The 23,342-nt window shown below is 39.3% G+C and overlaps 1 protein-coding gene across 15 annotated transcripts in view; it reads left to right on the top strand.

Moving 5' to 3' along the window:
• PLCB4 (phospholipase C beta 4) overlaps window positions 1–23,342 on the top strand; it is a 442,280-nt gene that overhangs the window by 349,650 nt on the left and 69,288 nt on the right. For all 15 annotated transcript variants that reach the window (XM_030915446.1, XM_030915447.1, XM_030915444.1 and 12 more), the window contains 3 exons: window positions 7,590–7,692; window positions 9,102–9,266; window positions 11,562–11,766. In XM_030915446.1, the coding sequence (XP_030771306.1) occupies window positions 7,590–7,692; window positions 9,102–9,266; window positions 11,562–11,766 (473 nt within the window). The remainder of the gene's footprint in view (window positions 1–7,589; window positions 7,693–9,101; window positions 9,267–11,561; window positions 11,767–23,342) is intronic.

Raw genomic sequence — 23,342 nt, 5'->3', positions numbered from 1 at the left:
TCAGTCACTGTAGAATCCAGTTTGAGCAAGAATTGTGCTAATTCAGTTTAGGGAAAATCCCCAGCCCTTGGTATCTTGACCACCCTGGATATCCTGTCACCTTGGCCTGCCTTCAGCAATAATCCTATCAAGTCAGTTTGGCCAGAAATCTTTATCCTTCATGTTTCCTCATAGAAATTTTCCATCTGCTGGCCCTTACCCTACTCCATGGTTCTAAATCTCCATGTATGCTTCTTGAGGTCAGATTTGAGCCCTTATACCTATCGCCACGGCTCCCTATCCCCTTGAATAAAGTCCACTTTACCATGTTTAACAAGTGTTTGGGTACATTTTTTTTCTTTAACAGTTTACGACAGCTCTGTAAAGTTGAATGAATGTGTACAAAAGTACTTCAGGAACTGCACATTTCTGTGCAAAAGTGAGATTTAAGAAAAGCTTAAGGCCCTATGATCAATCACACACAGAGATATTGCAAAATTCAAGGAGTGCTCTGTTCAGTCGTCCTTTAAGGACCCCAGGGAGGCAGCCTTGGCACTCCTGGCTCTTACAGGACCCGTCGGGCATGGCTGTGCTCACTTCTGGAACCGTGCAGTGGCCCAGTGATGCTTAAAGCACTTTCCTCACCCACCTCAGCAATCACACCTAAGGTGCCATTAGCTGTCCAACATGCAGAGAGGAATCCTGGCAGCTGGGCCTGATGCAGGGAGTAGAATTGTTTCTGTATAAAACAAAGTCCTGGGAGCCGGGCACAGTGGCTCACACCTATAATCCCAGCACTTTGGGAGGCTGAGGCTAGCAGATCACGAGGTCAGGAGATCGAGACCATCCTGGCTAACACAGTGAAACCCCGTCTCTACTAAAAATACAAAAAATTAGCCGGGCGTGGTGGTGGGCACCTATAGTCCCAGCTACTCGGGAGGCTGAGGCAGGAGAATGGCGTGAACCCGGGAGGCAGAGCTTGCAGTGAGCCGAGACCACGCCACTGCACTCCAGCCTGGGTGACAGAGTGAGACTCCGTCTCAAAAAAAAAGAAAAAGAAAAAAAAAAAAGTCCTGACAATCCTATGTTTGGTTTGTTTTTCCTAGAGTTTCTGCTTAGCCATCATTAGCATGTGCAGTGTCTCACTCTCTCCACCATTATTTAGTTATTTTTTTCTTAAGACAGGGTTTCACTCTGTCACCCAGGCTCAAGTGCAATGGTACAAACGTGGCTCATTGCAACCTTGACATCCTGGGCTCAATCTGTCCTCCCTCCTCCACCCCTCAAGTAGCTGGGGGTGCCCACCACCACACATGGCTAGTTTTTGTACAGATGGGGTTTCACTATGTTGCCCAGACTGGTCTTGAACTCTTGAGCTCAGGCAGTCTGCCTGCCTTGGCCTCCCAAAGTGCTGGGATTACAGGTGTGAGCCACTATGCCTGACCTCATTGGTCATTTTAAATTCCATTCATTTATTTTAAAATACCTTCATAAACAAGGATAATGTTGCTACTTTAGCCTGAATTCTGTGCTGATGTGTTGGACACTATGTGACTAAAAGCATACACCTCACCAGAAAGGCTGAAAAATAGGCCGTGCAGTGGGGCAGCCCAGCTTGATAAAGTATTAGGGATACCGTTGACTCTCTGATCGCCTAATTCCCCTTTCCATACACCCAGCTGGTGGCAAAGGCTGTCACTGGCAAGGAAAAGAGAAGAAATTGCCGTCATCTGCATGCTTCTGTGTTCCATGGTGATGGTAGATGTGGGGCCCAGTGCTGCACAGGAGCTTCTGTCCCTGTTGCTCGGGCAAGCTGGGGCACTGCATGGTTTTCACTGTGTCACCCTTGTGGTTCTCCCACCCACCTGCAAAGACTTTGAAAAACTGCCCCTTTGGGCTGAGTCTGAGGACTGCATTTCTTAAAGAGGCATTCTGTGCCTCTGTGGAGGCCTGTGGAGGCAAACAATCCCTGTTTTATGTAGAACATCAGTGTGCAAAGTACACAAACACCCCTAGGATCTAGCAACTGTAGCAAAATGTCAGAAACCCCCCTGGGAACTCCTTCTGTGCTCCCTGGCCGATCTTGTGGGAGGGCACACCACTGGGCCCCAGTAAGTGTGCATGTTACCAGGAAAGTGAGCAGTGCTTTTAACAGTCTCGTTTTTGAAGATGGAAAAATGGAAGACATTTCCCTAATTGCAAATGAAACAAAATAGTGTAAATTAGTATCTAAAATATTTTTAGGCTTTCATAGGAAAGTGGGTGATTGATATCAAAACAGTATGTCATTTTATGATTCAGAGGTCATTTTTACACAGCAGTTCTCCCTTGCCCACAGGCCATACGTTCTAAGAACCCCAGTGGATGCCTGAAACCACCAATCCCAACATATATATACTGTGGTTCTATATATGCATACCTGTGATAAAACCTAATTTTATAAATTAGGCATAGTAAGAGATTAACATCAATAACTAATAATGGAACAGTTTTAACAATATAGTGTAATAAAAGTTATGTGAATGTGGTCTCGAAATATCTTAATTTTTTCTCTTTTTTATGTTTATTGGCTATTTTGATATTCTGTTTTGTGAAGAACTTCTACGCATTTTCCTGTTGGGTTTTCTATCTTTTAAAATCGATTTGTTATTTCAAAGTTTTATTTTCCAACTTTTATATTAGGTTCTATTTTAATACTTTGGGAACAGAGTTGACCAGGGGTAGCTGAAGCCTCAGAAAGCAAAATTGCAAATAAGGCAGGTTACTGTATAATATCCTCAAATTGGAATGTGTCTTATAATGCATAGCAACTTGCAGTTATAATCAACAGTCATTTTGCTTTCTTGCAGCTAAATAAAATGGCATGTTGGACAACTGATGGCATCTTAGGTGTGATGAAATAGGATGTGTTTCCTTATGTCCCCATTTTCTCATTCTTGGGGCTCCTATCCACCCACCTGGTTGGCAACCCTTCTTCTCTCCCTCTCTTGCCTTCCAAGGCCCTACACAGTCCACAGAGAATCCTTGGATCCCTGCCTTCCCATTGGCTTTGACCTTGTGCCTGTGCCTATCGCACAGACCTAGATGTCTGGAATGAGTTCATTTTCTGTACCAGTAAGCACCAAACAGACCATCTATGTCATTTGCAGGGCCCAATGCAGAATGAAAATGAAGGGCTCCTGAGAATTTTAGGATGGTGGATGCAGAGCATAAAACCAAGCATTAAACCAAGTGTGGGCCCTTCTGAATTCAGGGCCCCGTACAGCTGCACAACTAGCACATCCACATAGCCAGCTCTGGTGCCAGACTCTGGTTTCAGCTTCCCTATCAATACCCCAGGTCCCTGCACCCTGACAGCCACCAGGGATATGAGAGGCAACCTCTGCGGCTCTCTCAGACCGCCTTGGACCCAGAACAGATGCTCCTTTGACCTTCAAAGAAAGCTTGCTAAGTGTCCTATCCCAGGCCAAGACTTACCTCATGGTCCTGACAAGCTTCTGCGTACTCTGTTTTACCCTCTTCGAGTATACAAAATGAACCCATTTCACCGGAGCTTGCCTGCTTTGGAGAATTGGATATGGGTTTCTTGCCCTTTTCCCCTGCTATTTCTCATTTTGGATCAATTCACTCTTTCACAGATGAGTGTTCTGTGCAGATTTGAATGGGGGGATGTGGAAGAATGTTTTTAACCCTGAGATGTCACCATGATCTGTTTCTTATTTTGGTGGGTGGGAAGGGGCTCTTGATCTTGAACAAAGGACTGTGGAAAGTGAGGAATCTCTGGACGCTCCTTCCCAGGGAGATTCAGGACTGGAAAGGTGACTCCAGTTCTGGATTCATCCAAGTCCCGACCTTCCTCAGGAGGCAAAATCCCTCATTTGCCACAGCTGAGGTCCAAATGCTGCCCGTCTCCTGAAAGCCAGAACCACCACCGTTACCTCCCCCCATAGTCTGTGTCCGTTTTCCTTCCAGAGAAAGCTGGTGGGCTTCCTTCGGAGATGCAAGTGTAGTATTGTAGCTACTCACCTACTTTCCATTCTGATTCTTTACCTTTTGCTGTATCATCATATTTTCTCATTGCCAACTCTAGCCACACAAAAAAAGCTACAAATCTAAAACTCCATGAATACAGAAGATGATCTCTTCTATATAGTTAGAGAGCTTTTATATTAATATTGTGAGGTGCATTCTCTTGGAGACAAGTGTTCAAAATCACCTTTAACATTTCAACAATTGTGTAAATTTCTATATTCTTCATAAAAAATCAGTGTTGTCTCTTAAAGATTCCTTTTTAGATTATCAAATGTAAGGGAACACTTTTAACACTGTTATTTGTTCAGACTTAGAAGGTAACAATAAATGGTGACTTTTTCAAAACTAAGAAAAGTGACATTAAACTTTAAAGAAAAAATATCATGACTCAGGATCCCTTTTGGGTTGTATTTTAAAAGATAATGAAGTTGACATCATCTAGACTTGAAATTAATAAAAGTTAATGTTTCTAAGGAAATGTAGAGTTTTGAGTTCCCCTAATTTTGATTCTTTTACATTTAAAAGCAAACCTTTACTTTTGGGAAAAAAAAGTACTTTTATTTTCATGTATATACTGCTTATAGTTTGGATTCTTTAAATCTGTGGTTATTCTTATTTCTAATAAAGTTTTAATTTTTTTTAAGTTTTTTGACACATGTTTCAGGGAAATTATGGAATCTGGACAAGGTGTGATTATGTGACCACTACCCAGTGGACATGAGGGGCAGACATTGCATAGTGGGGATAAATTGCGGAACATTTTCTTTGCCTCAAAATCTGTATCCTTTAGCTTTGGTCTCCCAATAGGAACTTTAATGTACCTTCTGTATCTGTATTTGCCTATTCTGAACATTTGATATAAATGAATTTACATAATATACGGCCTTTCGTGCCTGGCTTCTTTCACTTAGCATAGTGTTTTCAAGGTTCATCCAGGTTGTAACATGTATCAATACCTAATGATTTTTCTTGCTGAGTAATTTTCCATCGTACGAATATACCACATTTTGTGCCATACATTCATTCATGGATGGACTCATTTGGGTCCATTCATTTGGGTTATTTCCATCTCTGGATTATTACAAATAATGCTGCTATGAATGTTCATATTTTGTATGTTTTTGTATGAATATGTTTTCATTTATCTTGGTTATATGCATAAGAATGGAATTGCTGGGTCATATGGTAACTCTATGTTTAACTCTTTGAGGAACTGCCAGACTGCCTTTCTAAGTGAATGCATCATTTTACACTCCTACTAGCAACGCATGAGAGTTCCAATTTCTCCACATCCTTGTTAACACGTATGGTTATCTGACTCATTAATTATAGTCATCCTAGTGTATGTGTAGTGATATCTCATTGTGGTTTTGATATTCTTTTCTCTAATGACTAATGATGTTAAACATCTTTTTATGTGCTTATTGGTTTTTTGTGTATCTTATTTGGAGAAATGTCTGTTCAGATCACTTGACCATTGTTTAAACTAGATGAGTTGTTCCTTATGTATTCTAGATACAGGCCTCTAATCAGATATATGAATTGCAATTTTTTTCCTTTTTGTGACTAGCCTTTTTACTTTCTTGACGGTGTCTTTTGAAGCATAAAAGTTTTCAACAGAAAATCCAATGTATTGTTGCATGTGCTTTTGGTATTATGTTTAGAATCCATTGCCAAATTCAGGTCATAAGATTTGTCCTTATGGCTTCTTTTAGGAATTTTGTAGTTTGGCTCTTGCATTTAGTTATTTTATCCTCTTTGAGCTAATTTTTGTATATGGTATAGGGTAAGGATCCAGTTTTACTTATTTATCCATTTATTTGCATGGAACTATCCTGTTACCCTGTCACTATTTATTTAAAAGACTATTCTTTCGCCCATTGATTGGTCTTGGCATCCTTGTCAAAAATCAATTCGCCATAGGTTCATGGGTTTATTTATAGACTTTGATTCTGTCTCATTGATTTATGTGTTTTTCTTTTCTTTTCTTTCTTTCTTTTTTTTTTTTTTGAGACAGAGTCTCGCTCTGTCACCCAGGCTGGAGTGCAGTAGCACGATCTCAGCTCTCTGCAAGCTCCGCCTCCTGGGTTCATGCCATTCTCCTGCCTCAGCCTCCCAAGTAGCTGGGACTACAGGCGCCCGCCACCACACCCTGCTAATTTTCTGCATTTTTAGCAGAGATGGGGTTTCACCATGGTCTCGTTCTTCTGACCTCGTGATCCGCCAGCCTCGGCCTCCCAAAGTGCTGGGATTACAGGCGTGAGCCACCGTGCCCAGCGATTTATGTGTTTTTCTTCGTCAGTACCAGACTGTCTTGATTAAATCTTGTAGTTTTGTAATAAGTTTTGAAATCAAGAAGTGTGAGACACCCAATTTTGTTCTCTCTTTTTATGTTGTTTTGGCTATTCTTGATCCCTTGAGTTTCGATATGAATTTTAGGATTAGCTTGTCAGTTTCTACCAAAAAAAGTCAGCTGGGATTTTGATAGAGATTACACTGAATTCACACATCAATTTCAGAAATATTGCCAGCTTAACAATATGGTCTTCTAACCCATGAAGGCAAGATATCTTCCCATTTATTTAGCTCTTCTTTAATTTTTTTAAACAGTGTTTTGTAGTTTTCAAAGTGTAGGCACTTATTTTTTTTAAAAAAGTTTATTCCTAAGTAGTTTATATTTTGCTATTATAAATAGAATTGTTTTCTTAATTTCATTTTTGTATTGTTCATTGTCATTCTATAGAAATACAATTGAATTTTTATATATTTATCTGGTATCCTGCAATAGTGGTGAATTTATTTATTCCAGTAGTTTTTTTAGTGGATTCCTTCGAGTTTTTTTTAATTTATGGGATCATGTCATCTGTGACTAGAAATAGGTTTACTTCCTTCTTTCCAATTTGGATGCCTTTTAATTCATTTTCTTGCCTAATTGTTTCTACTAGAAATGGGGAAATAATTTATTTTTATTTTCACCTACCTCTAGCTGAAATGTCAGTTTCCTTTGATTGTGAATGTAGACAACAATCCACAGTCACATTAGTGGTACCCGTGACTCTCTCATCACAGACATTGTCATAGTTCATTACTGTTGTTACAGCTGTCTCAAAATATTTTTGTGCTTTGAGATTATTGTCATCCTAATTAGATCTTACCATTAGATCTTATAATTTAATGCATTATTAAAAGTACAATTAATAACAGAGGTAGAATATCACATATTTTTATATTTTGATAATTGTAGCTAATATAATTGGTTTTTCATTGTTATTCTTTGCATTTTATTTTATACATATAGAGAAAAGCATTTAAAGGGGACAAGGGAATAAAAAAGTTCCAGAGAAGATGATAAGATCAGGAAGTCCTGGATGCCACTAAGCCTGCCACTGAGCCAGCAGCTCTTTAAGGTTGTTCATAAGGGCAGGCACGTTCTTTTCCATCCTTAGGACTCTCTGCTTAAAAGCCTAGCTGCTGTGTTACAGATGGAGAAAAGGAAGCATCCATTCATTGTTTCAACTAGCGAGTGTTTTAGTCTTTGTAAAACCTACTAATAAACTTCTGTGCTTTTGTCCTACCAGGTACCTTCTCAAACCAGATTTCATGAGGCGGCCTGATCGAACATTTGACCCCTTCTCTGAAACTCCTGTTGATGGCGTTATTGCAGCCACTTGCTCAGTGCAGGTAAGGCCCCTGCTCATCACAAGGTAGTATAAATGTATATGCAAGTGGTCCTTGAAAGAAATTTTAAAATATTTAATGTTAAATTGCAAGATCTTTGTGCTGCTCACAACCTTGACTTAAGATTCCACCCTCTTTTTAAAAAATGAGACACATTCTTTCACTAGTAAAATTATTAGCTATTTAAAGTGAAAGACACCATCAAAAAAGTACCTGCTACATGATTCCGTTTATACAAAATTCTAGAAAATGCAAATTACAGGGACAGAAATTAGATCAGTGCTGGCATTTGAAAAAAGGGCAGGGAGGAATGGGTTACAAAAGGGCACAAAGGAAATTTGGGTGATTATACAAATGTTTATCATCTTAATTATGGAGATAGTTTCACAGATGTGCTCATATGTCCCAACTGATCTAATTGTACATTTTATTTTTTTGTTTTTTATTTTTTGACACCAAGTATCACTCTATCGCCCAGGCTGGAGTGCAGTGGCACAATCTCAGCTCACTGCAACCTCCACCTCCCAGGTTCAAGTGATTCTCCTGCAGCCGTAGCTGAGATTACAGGTGCCCACCACCACACCTGGCTAATTTTTATATTTTTAGTAGAGATGGGTTTTTACCATGTTGGCCAGGCTGGTCTCGAACTCCTAACCCCAGGTGATCCACCTACCTCAGCCTCCCAAAGTGCTGGGATTACAGGGATGAGCCACCATGCCCGGCCTAATTGTACATTTTAAATGCATATAATTTGTTGTGTGTCAAATATACCTCAAAAAAGCTGGTTAAAATTGTTAGCTAGAAAATAATGTAAACAAAAGACCCTAATAAATGGCTATAGTCATTTAAACACTAAATCAAAAATCGTCTCTCCACAGCTTTATTGTAGATAGACTAACATTGGTCTTTACAAATATGTAAAACTGTCCTAGCTGACCAGTGTCAATATCAGTAACAACAGACACATTCTAAGTTCACTTTTCTGTGTGTCTCTTTTCAAGACTTCTAAAAGAAAACATTAATAAGTATGGCATGATGGAATTTCAGAGCTATGAAGGGTCTTAGGACATACCTGAATTCATCACTTCATTTCATAGGTGTAGACACTTAGGTGAGATGAAGAGGCCATGGACACTATTTATTTGTATTATGATTCATATATATTTTTTCTTCATTCTTTTTCTAGACAGTTCTAGAAGGTAGAACATCTGCTTGAAACAGTTGGGGTCTTTCTGCGTATAGTAGTTGTTCAATAATGTTTTGGTTAAATAGGAATGAATACTTTATTGCCGTAGATAATTGAAATTTCTGCCCCCACCCAAAAGACAGAATTTCTTGCTTCCTGATTACTTTTTGCTACTGATGCTTACACAGAGTTTATTTCTCTTTGCTCTATTTCTGTGCTGCTGCAGGTTATATCAGGTCAATTCTTATCAGATAAGAAAATTGGCACCTATGTAGAAGTGGATATGTATGGGTTGCCCACTGACACCATACGTAAGGAATTCCGAACTCGTATGGTTATGAATAATGGACTAAATCCAGTTTACAATGAAGAGTCATTTGTATTTCGGAAGGTAGGACATTTTCCGCCTGTCAAACTTACTCTACTAATTTGGGAACCATGTTTTAGTTCACAGACGCTACACGATACAGAGGCACTTATTCAACCGACAACATCTTCTTTTTCTCTTCTCCTAATGGCTAACTTCTGTAGCTGTCATAGGATCATTGGTTCCATTTGGCCCTGCCCTCCTTTTGGTTCTCCTCTCTTCTTGGAGGAGCCCATCTCCTTCATGGCAATGCCTCAGCTCTGGGTTTGCCATCTTTTAGAATGAGTCCTTGCTGGTGGACACCATCGCGCACTAGAGAGTTCTTCCCTGCCCTGGAAGTTACTGGTAACTTACACTATTTCTTCAGCCAAGTAGTCAGGTAAGATGCTGCACTCCAAAATTTAGGTCGGTAGACGTCACTGCATGGGTCAGTTGGCATGGTCCTGTCTCCAGAAAGAGTGGTACCTGTTACCTACTTGCAGGTCTTGTCCTTCTTGTGCTGTTGTTAGTGTTTTACTTTTTTCTCCTAATACTGTGTGTTGGATCCTAAAAACAATCACAGCCATTCTTTCCCATGTTCAGTTTTTAATCTCTTACTCACCTTTTCCCTTGGTTTATTTTTTGTCTATTGAAGATGCAGTGAAAAATCCACATGTTGACAGTGCTGTCTCCAAGAATGTTCACTTACCTTTCTTACTTATTCTGTTATCCTGACCAAAATGATTTCTTGCTGCTTCTTTAGGCACAAGATTTCCAGCTGGTTCTGTTCCATTTGTACATCATGCAACACAGATAATCGGCTTCTTGCCTTAACAAAATAGGGATTATCCATTTCAGAATAGAGTAACTGGCTTACAGAAACCAAATGAAGGAAGATCAATGTAGGTTTGATGAAACAGGCCATTTTGACATTTAAGTTTACCCTGGGATGTGAATCCCGTTATCCATGCAACCTTTGCATCCCAGTGTCTTCTTCTCTGTCCCTGTCAGGGTATGGTGTAAATTACATACACGGCTGTGATTTGGTTTTTTCCTTCCCTGGTATTTCCAATTTGTTATAGCTGGATGCGCTAGTGTTCTAGCACATACTAACACAGTATGGCTAGTGTTCTTTGGCATAGTGAATAATCCCTATTCACATTTCTAGAAATTGAGAAAGTTGACTCAGGTATTCTTCTGTTTTGGATGAATGAAGAAATACCCAACTTAGTGTTTATATATAATAGTTCTGGCACTAGAAACAAGATGCCAATTCTGAGTCCTTCTCTGTTCTCCAGAAGTTAAGTAGTTTTTTTCACTGCTAGTGAGTGCTTTAAAAACTTTTTCTTTCTTGTCATTGTTGTATTTTTCACTAATCTCACATGGCAAGAATGGCAAAGCCCAACCCTCTATTCACTGCAAAGGGAGCAAGAGAGAGGGAATTGGCTAATTTGCCGTGATTTTTCCTCTTCATCTTCATTAAGCTGGAATTAAATTATAGCCTCCAGATGTAAAAAGGCAACCATCCATTGTCTAGCTCTAAACATGGCACTCACATCAAGTAAGATGTCCTGGTTGCTTTTAGCCAATAAAAAGGCATTCCTGATTAAACACATTGGATACCCTTTTTGTAATGTTGCTATTTTGTAACTGAATCAGGTTTCTGCCATCTGAACTCAGATTTTATGTTCATTTATTCAGTTTGGGGATGGCAGTAGTAGGTGTCTTAGAATCAAAGTATGTTAATGTTTCTAGCTACCGCATCTTACTCTATTTGATATCTCAACATTTGCTGGAAACTGAGGAGTCCAGGAAACAAGGAGGACCCAAATTTATATATAAAAGTTATCTCTTTTGCATGAAGCATTTGTTCAGAGATAACCTTTCATATTCTTAAAAACAAACATAGACAGAAACATGCCAGATATTTGATCACAGGATTAGACCTCAAGATCCCCAATTCCGAGACACCACTCTGTCACTGATATCTCTGAGATCAAGGAAAGTGGCTTGATTTCTCAGTGTGTCGTTTTTCTCATCCATTATATGGGTGGGGACAAAGATCAATCACAAGGATTGAAGCAGTAATCTTTAACATTCATTTCATCTAACATTTTTCATGAGATAGTTTCCAGGAAACATGTTCCAATTGCTTTTCTTAGTGTCTTGGGCACGGTAGCTCATGCAGTACATTTTTGGGAATGCAAATTGATCATGGACTTACTTTCAACATCAGGGAACATTTAAGAACAGCATGGATTTGGTCCACACTCCTTAGAATCGTGGTTCTTGGGCGCTGCATTGGAAAAATCAGTGAAAATTCCCGTTCTCTCTTCGCAGGTGATCCTGCCAGACCTGGCTGTCTTGAGAATAGCAGTGTATGATGATAACAACAAGCTGATTGGCCAGAGGATCCTCCCACTTGATGGCCTCCAAGCAGGATACCGACACATTTCCCTTCGAAATGAGGGAAATAAACCATTATCACTGCCAACAATTTTCTGCAATATTGTTCTTAAAACATACGTGCCTGATGGATTTGGAGGTAAGACATTTGGGTACAGAATATGATATAGAGGAGGTCCTAGATTATAAGATTATAAAACATCTTGCCCATGCTTTAAAAAACAATAATAATACTATCTATTCCTGCTAATGCTGCCAACCCTGATCACCTTGAATACATCAAGAATACATCATAACCTCAGGTTTCATAGTAAGAAATGAAAGTGTAAAGCTAGATTATCTTTAAAGTCCTTTCTTATTTTAAAGTACTGTAATTTTACATTGTTTATCAATTTCTACAAACACATTTTGTGAACGGTGTACTTAAACCGACAGACTAGGGGAAAAAAGACATAAATAAGGTGAAATCATAGATATCTTATCAATAGTATCACTAAAAGATTTAAATTGAACTCAGCTATCAACCTGCCTGAATTTTCTTTCAAATCCTTCAGAAAGTTCAATTTCATAAAAAATCCCAGTCATCAATCCACATGCTTTAAGGTAAATCAATGGGAGGAATCCAAAGCTAGATTAAATCATAGGATTTTGCTTACATGCAAACGTGTTAACTTTTTATGGTCCCCATCTAAGCAAATAACATTAAAAGAAAGCAAAGATCCTCTACATTGTCAGTCTATTGATCCGTAAGGAAATAGTACAGCAGGATGACAGCATCCGAGTAGCCACGGGTTCAAATCCTCACTCTCCACTGCTGGCTGGGTGACCTTGGGAAGAGGATGTAACCTCTCAAACCCCTCATTTCCTCCCCTCCAAAGTGAAGATAATAATACTACCTCCCTCATAGCATTCTTGTGAGGTGCTTTATCATTAGAGTGCATGACATAGCAAGGCTCAGAAATATATGAGCACATGGGGGTTGATGGGGGGTGTCTGTAGATACACATATAGTTTCTATACTCTACGGGAACACATCACTATTTTGTTTGGGGAATATGGGATAATTTTGCTGTTTGTTTTTAGTAGTGCATGCTTCTCTGGAGGGCAGATTTTCTGCAACTAATCCACAACTTTAACAGTCTAATATCAGAGTCAAAAAGTAAAATAAGCTATGAGTATTTTTCCATCCCGTAACTCTTAGTCCAGGCTCCTTCCTCCTTTTCCTTTGTCTTTCATAAAAAAAGGAAGCTCATTAGAAGCTACAACATACAGTAATAGAGGTAATAACCCATAAAAAGCCTGGAAAGGGGTGCTGTGAGGCTGGGTAAGAGGATCAGAAGAGGGCACTGGAGACCAGTGGTGGGTTTAGGAGCAGCAGCCCATGGCAAACCTCAGAAACCTGCCAGCAACACAGCACGGTGGTGGCCATGGGGCATCAGCTGATGAGTTAAATCATACTGCACATACTTGAGCTTAGAAAGCAGGAACTGTGGAATACCTCACACATTTTAGAAATAGTTGTATAAACCCATATGATGGAAGATTTACAAGTTTTGCCTCTGCATGGGTTAACTTCCCACTGAAACTCTAATTCATTCTTGGGAACTAAGCCACTCGAATGGAAAAGGGAAAGAAATCATTTATTTAGCTTCTACTTTATGCCAAGAGCTTTATGTAAAGAGATCCAAAAGCATGAAGTTGTTCAGAATGGATGTAAGCACAGGGAGATCTGTGCGCAGAAACATCTGTATTTACAGTGTAGCTTATTAGCAGTGTTGTGTTTAAGTATTGAGCCAAACTAATCTCTTTAATATTAGTCCTGCCAGTATTCTTTCCTAACATGTCATTGTGGCTGCTTGCTTTTTATCAGAAGCATTTGAAATTTCTGTGTACCATTGATGAAATTCTGCAGTCGATGCCTTAACCAGATTTGACATTCAAATACAATTTATTCAAAATTATCTGGTCATCTATTTCATAAGTGAAGAAACCAGGGACAGACATTATGAGGTGTCAGGGTCTTGCCTGTAGATAACAGAAGAAGAATATGAGAACTGTCTTTTTCCAAATCTCTGATCTTCTTTATAGCTTCTTGACTTATTCAAAATATATTTATATTTTCTCTGTTTAGCCAACCCCCCACATTCATATCTCAGTGTATTTATGTGCTGAACCAGTGAGGCAGGAAATCTATAGTCTGTGTTCCCTGAAGTATTGATATTCCCTGTTCATTCCACAGGAACAAGTTCAAAATGAAGCTCAGCACCATCGCACTCAGTGTTTTCTAGAAAAAAAGAATTTTTTAAATTTTTCCTAGAAAACAAAGAAACTCATCAATATACATCATTAGTTTATATTTAGCTAAAGAAAGATAGTGTGGATTTTCATTACTTTGTTCCACAAATATTTTATAAAAAGTTAAGTAGTTAAAATATGTATCAGAGAGCAATTCTGAGAACACAGAGGATCAAATAAGGGTCACTCACAAATCTACTGCCCAGAGACAGCTATTGTTTACTTCCATTCTCATTTTTTCCTGTTTGTTTATTTATTTATTTATTTGAGACAGAGTTTTGCTCTTGTCACCCAGGCTGGAGTGCAATGGTACGATCTCGGCTCACTGCAACCTCCATCTCCTGGGTTCAGGCGATTCTCCTGTCTCAACCTCCCAATAGCCGAAACTACAGGATGTACCACCATGCCCAGCTAATTTTGTATTTTTAGTAGAGACAGGATTTCACCATGTTGACCAGGCTGATCTTGAACTTTTGACCTCAGGTGATCCACTTGCCTCAGCCCCCGAGAGTGCTGGGATTACAGGCGTGAGCCACTGCGCCTGGCCTTTTCTGTTTCATTTTTAACAAAATTAAATCTTACTATACCGCTCATTTGGAATTCTAATCTGTTTTTTAGAATATGTTTCCATGTCATTAAATATTTTTATATTTTTATTAGCTGTATAGGATTACATTTTATGTTAGCCATAATTTAGTTATGGATAAACACTGAAGTTTTCTTTCTTGGCCCCTCAGGAAACAGAGGCAGGAATTTGAGTGCAACTCCTTCTCCTTCTCATTTCTATAGCATAAAAACTCTCAAAACTGGCCAGGTGTGGTGGCTCATGCCTGTAATCCCAGCACTTTGGGAGGCCGAGACAGGTGGATCACATGAGGCCAGGAGTTCAAGACCAGCCCGACCAATATGGAAAAACACTGTCTCTACTAAAAATATAAAAATTAACCAGGTATGGTAGCACGTGCCTGTAATCCCAGCTGCTCCAGAGGCTGAGGCACAAGAATTGATTGTACCTGGGAGGTGGAGGTTGAAGTGAGCTAAGATCACGCCACTGCACTCCAGCCTGGATGACAGACCAAGACTCTGTCTCAAAAACAAAACAAAACAAAACAAAACAAAAACTCCCAAAAGACACAAAGAAATAACAGAGCAGTGATGGTTACCATGAGTTCTGAACCCTTCCTGGCTGTTTCTAAGCAGCCAGGATGCAAAATGTCCAACAATACAGTCTCTTAACTATAAGAAAAAAAAAAAAAAAAGGTAACATTTAGGACAGATGATTAGGAATGAATAATGAAACCTTGGTTTAATTTTTTCAATATTATTTTGCTACAAAACATAAAGAAAAACAACCTTGTCTTTTACTCCCTCTGTCATACACAAATAGAAGTACTAGATTGGGTGCTAGGAGCATTTTTCCTTTGTCAAATCCAATGAGACTTCCGAGTGCTGGGATTATCTTTGGTGCTTTATCTGTAGGTGCCAATGCCACCGTAGATGGCATTTGCCCATTGCAAGGCTTTATCATTGTTAGACACTGCCGTTGGAAACAGGAAGCAGTTCCAGGGCTAATGACAATGAAACGAGTGTCAGTATTTCTTTTTCACCCACTGTGGCTTTGGGTGGGTTTTGTCGCTTGTGTTTCTTTTATTATTACTGAGTGATAGGGAGGGGAGCAAATAAGAGAGTTGGAGCTTTGCTTCCGGAATCTATGGGGCCTCAGCATTGTATCGAAATGTCACTCCCAGCTGTGTTTCATGAGCCTCCCAGGGCTTTGATCCTTGGGCGGTGCTGATCATTACTTCTGCAACAATAAATTTTGCCTTCTCTTCTACAAGTATTTTACGTAAGGGAAGACGAAGTGGCCCTCTATTTCTTTGTACATTTCCCCTTTCCACCTTCCCTATTATTAAAAATACATCCTGGGGGTTGGGGAGGTGTTTTTTGTTTTCTCTGCCCATCGTTTTCGTAGGGCTGCTTTCCAACCATTTTCACAAAGATAGTTGGCTGTTTCTTATATCAGATGTTTCCAAAGGAAGAATGTTCTTAATTAAGATGCCATTCCTGGGAAATAATCTCAGGACTTCCTGATGCAATTTAAACTTGTTCCATCTGTCCTCTTCCTTCCGGGGGCTAAAATGTCATATTCTATTAAATGTTTGTTGAAAAACCCAGTTGCATATTCACAATGATATCTTTCTTATGGCCCTTTCTGAACTACAGAAAATATTAGACTTCAAGAAGAAAAGCTCTGGAGAGGAAGGGGGCAGGATAGATTATGGTAAAATACATTGGAAATTGCTAGACTAAGCAAATTTAAACAGGCTTATCTGTTGCATGATTCCTGGGATGTACGGTAAATGCCCAAGGGGAGGGAGAGAACATAAGCATTTCCCAATCTTATTTGACCACAGGATCTTGTTGCCCAAGCACCTACTGTGTTTTCTACCATTCTAGGAAATGCAGTTTGAGAAATGCTTAATCTTTTGGTAGGAACCCAAAGAACTAAGACAAAATCATAGATTTGGGATTTGCCTTTCTTTATCAGCACCACATTGCAGCTGATAGGGGAACAAGTATTTTTCTTCTGCCTGTACCTCTTGGTAAGTTAGAAATAGTAGAGCGGAACAGGAGGGAACCTGGGCCAGGAGTGAACACATAGGGGTGGGGAGGGGGAGTGTAAGTGCCATGGGCAGGCAGTGCTCACCACTGAGGCACTCAATGATTTGAAAAGCGTTGGTTAAACAAACAAAAATCAACCGAGTTCTCCTGAAAAGTGAGTAAGCATAGGGAAGTCTGTACTAAGGAATTGCTATCTTCATTTCCATTCTTAGAGACACCTAAATTGATGCTTTCAACTCTGTTTGAAAGTCAGGAAGCATGGGAGGGAGGAAGGGAGGGGAAAAGCAGGGCATACATGGAAAGTCTTTACTAGGAGAGACCAGCTTCATGGAAATGGCATTATGCCCAGAAATAGATGGTGTTTTTAAAAACACACATAAGTAAAGCTTTAAGTTAAGTCTTAATGAAAGAACCAAATCAGAAAAAGCAGACTGGTTTCTTTTTAAAAAGAGAGGTTCTGGAGCCCCTGCTGGGGCCACCCTTGTGGGTTCTTCAGAGTCAGGAGTTTGCATGCATCCGTCTTTACCCTGTTAGATGTACAGTGTGGCTCCCTCCTAGCAAGGCCTACTCACCTGCCAGTGGATGCTAATCAGCACTGAAAATGAATTCTTGTCACAGTGATTTATCCTGTGGAACTCTAAACTAAATGGGAAATAGGCAGCCACAGTATTCCCCAATAAAAGGAAGGAAGTCCAATGAAATGTCATATTGGCACCAAAGAAAGATACTGGGTTTACTTGAATATGCAAAACTTTGGCCAAGAATATACCCGACGTACTTAACTACTTCCTTAAGCTATTTTTCTGAGCTGAAGCAAGGAAAAAATAAATACCATTTTTCAAGTACAGTTACACAAGTAGGTAAGTATGAGATATTTGAGGTACAGCTTTTCATTCTCTGATTACAGGTTATTTTAAATGTGGCTATCAAAAATCAATTTCCTTTTTTGATATGCAGCACTTTTCGTATCTACCTATCTGTATGTCTCACATGTGTGTGTCCCTGGCCAGTGGAGAAACTGAAATACAATGAAAAATTATCTTTTTTTTTTTTTTTTTTTTTATTATACTTTAAGTTCTAGGGTACATGTGCATAACGTGCAGGTTTGTTACATATGTATATTTGTGCCATGTTGGTGTGCTGCACCCATCAACTCGTCAGCACCCATCAATTCATCATTTATATCATGTATAACTCCCCAATGCAATCCCTCCCTCCTCCCCACTCCCCGCTCCCCATGATAGGCCCCAGTGCGTGATGTTCCCCTTCCTGAGTCCAAGTGATCTCATTGTTCAGTTCCCACCTATGAGTGAGAACATGCGGTGTTTGGTTTTCTCTTCTTGTGATAGTTTGCTAAGAATGATGGTTTCCAGCTGCATCCATGTCCCTACAAAGGACGCAAACTCATCCTTTTTTATGGCTGCATAGTATTCCATGGTGTATATGTGCCACATTTTCTTAATCCAGTCTGTCACAGATGGACATTTGGGTTGATTCCAGGTCTTTGCTATTGTGAATAGTGCCGCAATAAACATACGTGTACATGTGTCTTTGTAGTAGAATAATTTATAATCCTTTGGGTATATACCCAGTAGTGGGATGGCTGGGTCATATGGTACATCTAGTTCTAGATCCTTGAGGAATTGCCATACTGTTTTCCATAATGGTTGAACTAGTTTACAATCCCACCAACAGTGTAAAAGTGTTCCTATTTCTCCACATCCTCTCCAACACCTGTTGTTTCCTGACTTCTTAATGATTGCCATTCTAACTGGTGTGAGATGGTATCTCATTGTGGTTTTGATTTGCATTTCTCTGATGGCGAGACGGGCCTTGGCTCCCTAATGCTGAGCCCTTTGCACTTCGGCAGAAAATTTTTGTCAGAACTGTCCCCGGTATTCAAATGCCATTCTTCTGCATTGATCTATAACTCCAGCTACAGAATGAACACCTGCCACCACAGGACCAAATTAAACATCCTAGAAAGGGATGTCCAATCTTTTGGCTTCACTGGGCCACATTGGAAGAATAAGAATTGTCTTGAGCCACACATAAAACATACTAACATTAACGATAGCTGATGAGCTAAAAAAATAAAATAAATTAAATTAAAAAATTAAAAATTAAAAAAAGTTTGTGCATAATTCTCATAATATTTTAGGAAAGTTCACAAATTAGTGTTGGACCACATTCAAAGCCATCCTAGACCACATGTGGCCTGTGGGCCATGGATTGGACATGCTTGTCCTAGAAGTATCTACTTTGTTATTTGAAATTGCTAGAAATTAAGCATCCATTTCAAATAGCCTGCTAACTTTAGCCTTGCTCAAGGCATTTAGTCCTTTTGTAATCTATTTTTTGTCTTATCTGATTTAATTTGAACAAATCTTACTTTACACTTTTCATATTTTTGTTGCATTTTGTTCAAGAACATTATATTGCATTATTATTGTATATTGTAATTTCTTAAAGGTAAAGAAAGACAGAATCTAACTGCAAATAAAACTTCTCAAATAAGACGTTTCAGAAAATAAGATCCAAATAAGGCAGGATGTTAGGATCTAGCATCATATGTCCCTAATAGTGTCTAGATTTGTTAATATTGGTAATTCAAGATAGATTTAAGCAATGATATTTATCCAGCTAATGGATAAATCTTCAACAGGCTCTGATTTTGTTGTATCATTTAGGTGACATCTACATAATCCTATAGCAGATGGCTGACGAGGGCATCTCAGACAGCTTGGCTGTGACAAACAAGGCAGTATGTGGATTCAGCTAGGTCAGGATTGTGTAGAATCAGCCCTAGAAGCTGAGACCAAGACATTGTGGCATAAACAGGAGGAAAACCACTGGGATTCTAGCAGGAGGTCTCCAGGGGCTGCTGGACCCTCCATGGTCTTAATGATAAAGCCTGCCTTGTACACTTAAGCACATGACTTTGTGTGGAAGATGCATCCCCAAGAATTTAAGTAGTGAAGTTTTTTCCCCTCAATTACTGTGGCAATCAAATGTACAGTTGTCTTGTTCTCCCTCTGCACTAGTTTCCTAGCACTACTGTAACAACCGCAAACTGGGTGGTTTAAAACAACAGAGATTTATGGAGGCTAGAAGCCTGAGACTAAGGGGTGGGCAGGACTATGCCCCCTCTGAAGGCTCTTGGGAAGAATCCTTCCTAGCCTCTTTCTGGCTTCTGGTGGCTCCAGACAGTCCTTGGCATTCCTTGGCTTGAAGCTGCACCACTCCAGTCTCTGCCTCTGTTGTCACATGGCCTTCTTCCCTGTGACTCCATGTTCTCTCCCTTCTTACAGCGATACTAGTGATTGGATTTAGGGCCCACCCTCATCTAGTATGATCTCATTTCAGTCCTCTTCTAAAACCTAAGCAAAGACCCTATTTATAAATAACAATCACGTTCTGAAGTTCTAGGTAAATGGAAGTTTTGGTGGACACTATTCAATCTACTCCACCCTCTTAATTCTGCTTTTAATTTTTATTTTGTATTATTTTTGAGACAGAGTCTTGCTCTGTCACCCAGTCTGCAGTGCAGTGGCATGATCTCAGCTTACTGCAACCTCCACTTCCCAGGTTCAAGCAATTCTACTGCCTCATCCTCCCGAGTAGCTGGGATTACAGGTGTGCACCACCACACGCAGCTAATTTGTGTATGTGTGTGTGTGATTTTAGTAAAGATGGAATTTCACCATGTTAACCAGGCTGGTCTCAAACTCCTGACCCCAAATGATCCACCCACCTCGGCCTCCCAAAGTACTGGGATTACAGGCGTGAACCACCGTGCCCAGCCTCTGCTTTATGTTCTTAGTACTCCTTCCATTCATCATTCTTCAATAACTATTTTAAAGCTTATTAAGATTAAATTTTGTTAAGAATGCCTATCAGGCATATAAGTTATATAAACTGCTATATTATTTAACTGAACCATGAACTTTCTGATAAAATGACAAAGAAATCATTTTTTTGTACTAAGATATTCCTAAATCCATCTTTTTATAGAAAAATTGAAAGCCCATCTGAGTGTCTACCAGTGGGGAATAGTTTGATATAGAAAATCAATGCGACATTACCCATTTACTAAAAATAGTTTTCAGAACTATGAAGATATAATATATGCATCAATGAAAAAGCAGGTTATATAACTCTAAATAAACCGTGGAAAAAATGTATTCATGTGCAAAAATTACACAAAAGTATACAAAACTGCTTGGTTAGGATAGAAGGATCATTTCATTCTTTAATGTCTTTCTTTATTGATTCTGTAACTTGTTTTAAGTAATTAAAGTATTATCTGTTATTCCTATGGAAAAGACTACCAGTTATTCCTCAAAAATACCATATACTCTCTACAGGCCCCCAGAATGATTACATGCCATTAAAAATTAGCGAGTGTTTCCTACCCACCCAGTCCTGTGTGTTATCACTGAAATGGGCCATTGGGATTGGATACTTGACAAAACATATCCGACGTGGGAGTGTACAGAGAAGCATAGACCAAGTATAGCTCCTGCAAAGAAGGGCAGAAAAGTTTAATGGATACAAGTTAAACCTCACTCTGCCTCATAATGGTGTGGACAAGTGGCGGGAAGAGGCATTTGGGAGTCAGGCACAAAGAGTTGCGCTAAAAGTCTAGGTTGGTCAAATTGTGTCCTCATGTGCTGAAGGACCTTAGTCATGCCCGCTTCATGGCATCCTGATGATGATGACAAAGCCATGTGGTTCTCCTAACACAGCATCACCTCGTGGGTGACCAGTGACCACAGGGCAGAGGGATGCTGAGTAGAAAGGACATGAATTGGCATCAGAGGAGTCTTCTGAACGTTGCATTTCCTCTCTAAGCAATGAAGGTAAACCCTGTGTCTCCTCCAGACACTACTGACTGAAGAGAGATGTCAGCACCATCAGCACCACTAAAAGTAATGTTGGGAGCCAAAGTGTTGCCATGAGATTCACCGAATGGTTGTGAAGAGAGATAGCAGCAGTATGATGCAGAGATCGAGCTGCCACCTCCTGAACCTACTTAAGGATCTTAGCATCACAACAAGTGGGGCAACCAGGCTTTATATCCCTCAATGCGATGCATATAAAGTCACAGCACCTCATAGAAGTACCCTTAACGAAAGATGTCAAGAGGGATTGCTGTAGATTAAAATTGACTTAAGAGCCATAATTATCAGAGACATAGTATGAAATTTGGTACCTTGATTCAAACAATGTAACTATAAATAGGGGAAATATTAAGATGGGCTGTGTATTATATCATAGTAAAGAATTATGCCAATTTTGTTGGATGCAGCATTGGGATGGTTGGCTCCAAATTAAATTTAGAGCTGCAGAGACAAGTTATTAGGAATTAAATGTTCTGATATATGGAATTCACCTTAATATATTTCAATAGAGAGGAAAGAGAAAAAATGAAAGGAATATAAAGGAAATGTGGCAAACAGATGTTTATAATTGTTGGGTTGTCATCATAAATATATGAGCGGTTATTGTACTTTTCTCTCCACTTTTGTGTATACTTGAAATGTTTTATAACAAAGAGTTTAAAATAGATAAATAAATTCCTAGAATATTAACTTGCCAAAAATTGTTGTCTGTGATTTTTTTTTTTCCTGAGCAAGATTTAAGAGCTAATTTTTCCACAGCTGTTGTTGAGAGGCAAAGAGTTCTTTGGGATCATGGGTGATAAAAACAGACCTTCTCACATGCCACTGCTGGGAGAATCAATTGATGCAATTTTGGTGGAGTGCAATTTGGCAATAACTACCATAGGACAAATACCCTTACCCATCATTGTAACTTCTAAGAATCTATTCTATAAATATACGTAGAGGTATGCTATGAAATGCTCAAAGGCATTCCCTACAATGAATGTTCAATGACATTCACTACAATGATACTTTAATAGCAAAGAACTGACAGGACAAGCTGTCTACCAATAGGCAACTGGAAATTATTATAAGAAATTCTCTTAATATTATAATTAATTATAAGAAATTATCACCATTCAGAGAATGGAAAGTTTAAGCAGCCCTTATAAATCATGTATTAGAGCTATATTGCCAATATGAGATTGTTTCCCAAGATATCTGACATTAAAAAATGGTGCAGAAAACTATGAACCCATTTGGAGTTTTAAAAAATGTCTGAATGGATACAAGAAATGGATAATAATAGTTACCTTCTGGGCATAGGATTAGCAGGAGAGAAAGTTTTCACTTTTCATTTTATATATTTGAATGTTTACCACGTGCAGATGTTATTTTATTTTATTTATTTATTTATTTATTTATTTTTCTGAGACGGAGTCTCACTCCGTCACCCAGCCTGGAGTGCAATGGCACGATCTTTGCTCATTGCAACCTCCGCCTCCTGGGTTCAAGTGATTCTCCTGCCTCAGCTTCCCAAGTAGCTGAGATTACAGGCATGCACCACCAAGCCCGGCTAATGTTTGTATTTTTAGTAGAGACAGGGTTTCACCATGTTGCTCAGGCTGGTCTTGAACTCCTGACCTCAGGTGATCCAACCGTCTCACCCTCCCAAAGTACTGGGATTACAGGCGTGAGCCACTGCCTCTGGCCAACCATGTGCAAATGTTATTTTCTGTTATAAAAAGGAAAAGAAAAAAAATTGAAACCGAGAGAATTATGTGCCCTAAGTACTGAGAATGTTATCTTAAGAATTATCCTAAGATTGTAATTAGGAAGGTGATTCTGTTAGGGAAAATTTATAAACTTACACAGTATTTAAAATGTATAAATTATGGAGGGTTTCAAGTTA

Source organism: Rhinopithecus roxellana, chromosome 13 (assembly GCF_007565055.1).
Source record: "Rhinopithecus roxellana isolate Shanxi Qingling chromosome 13, ASM756505v1, whole genome shotgun sequence".
In the NCBI taxonomy this organism is placed as follows: Eukaryota; Metazoa; Chordata; class Mammalia; order Primates; family Cercopithecidae; genus Rhinopithecus; species Rhinopithecus roxellana.
The sequence above is the reverse complement of the archived record's forward strand: the minus strand, read 5'-3'. Positions and strand labels throughout refer to the sequence as shown.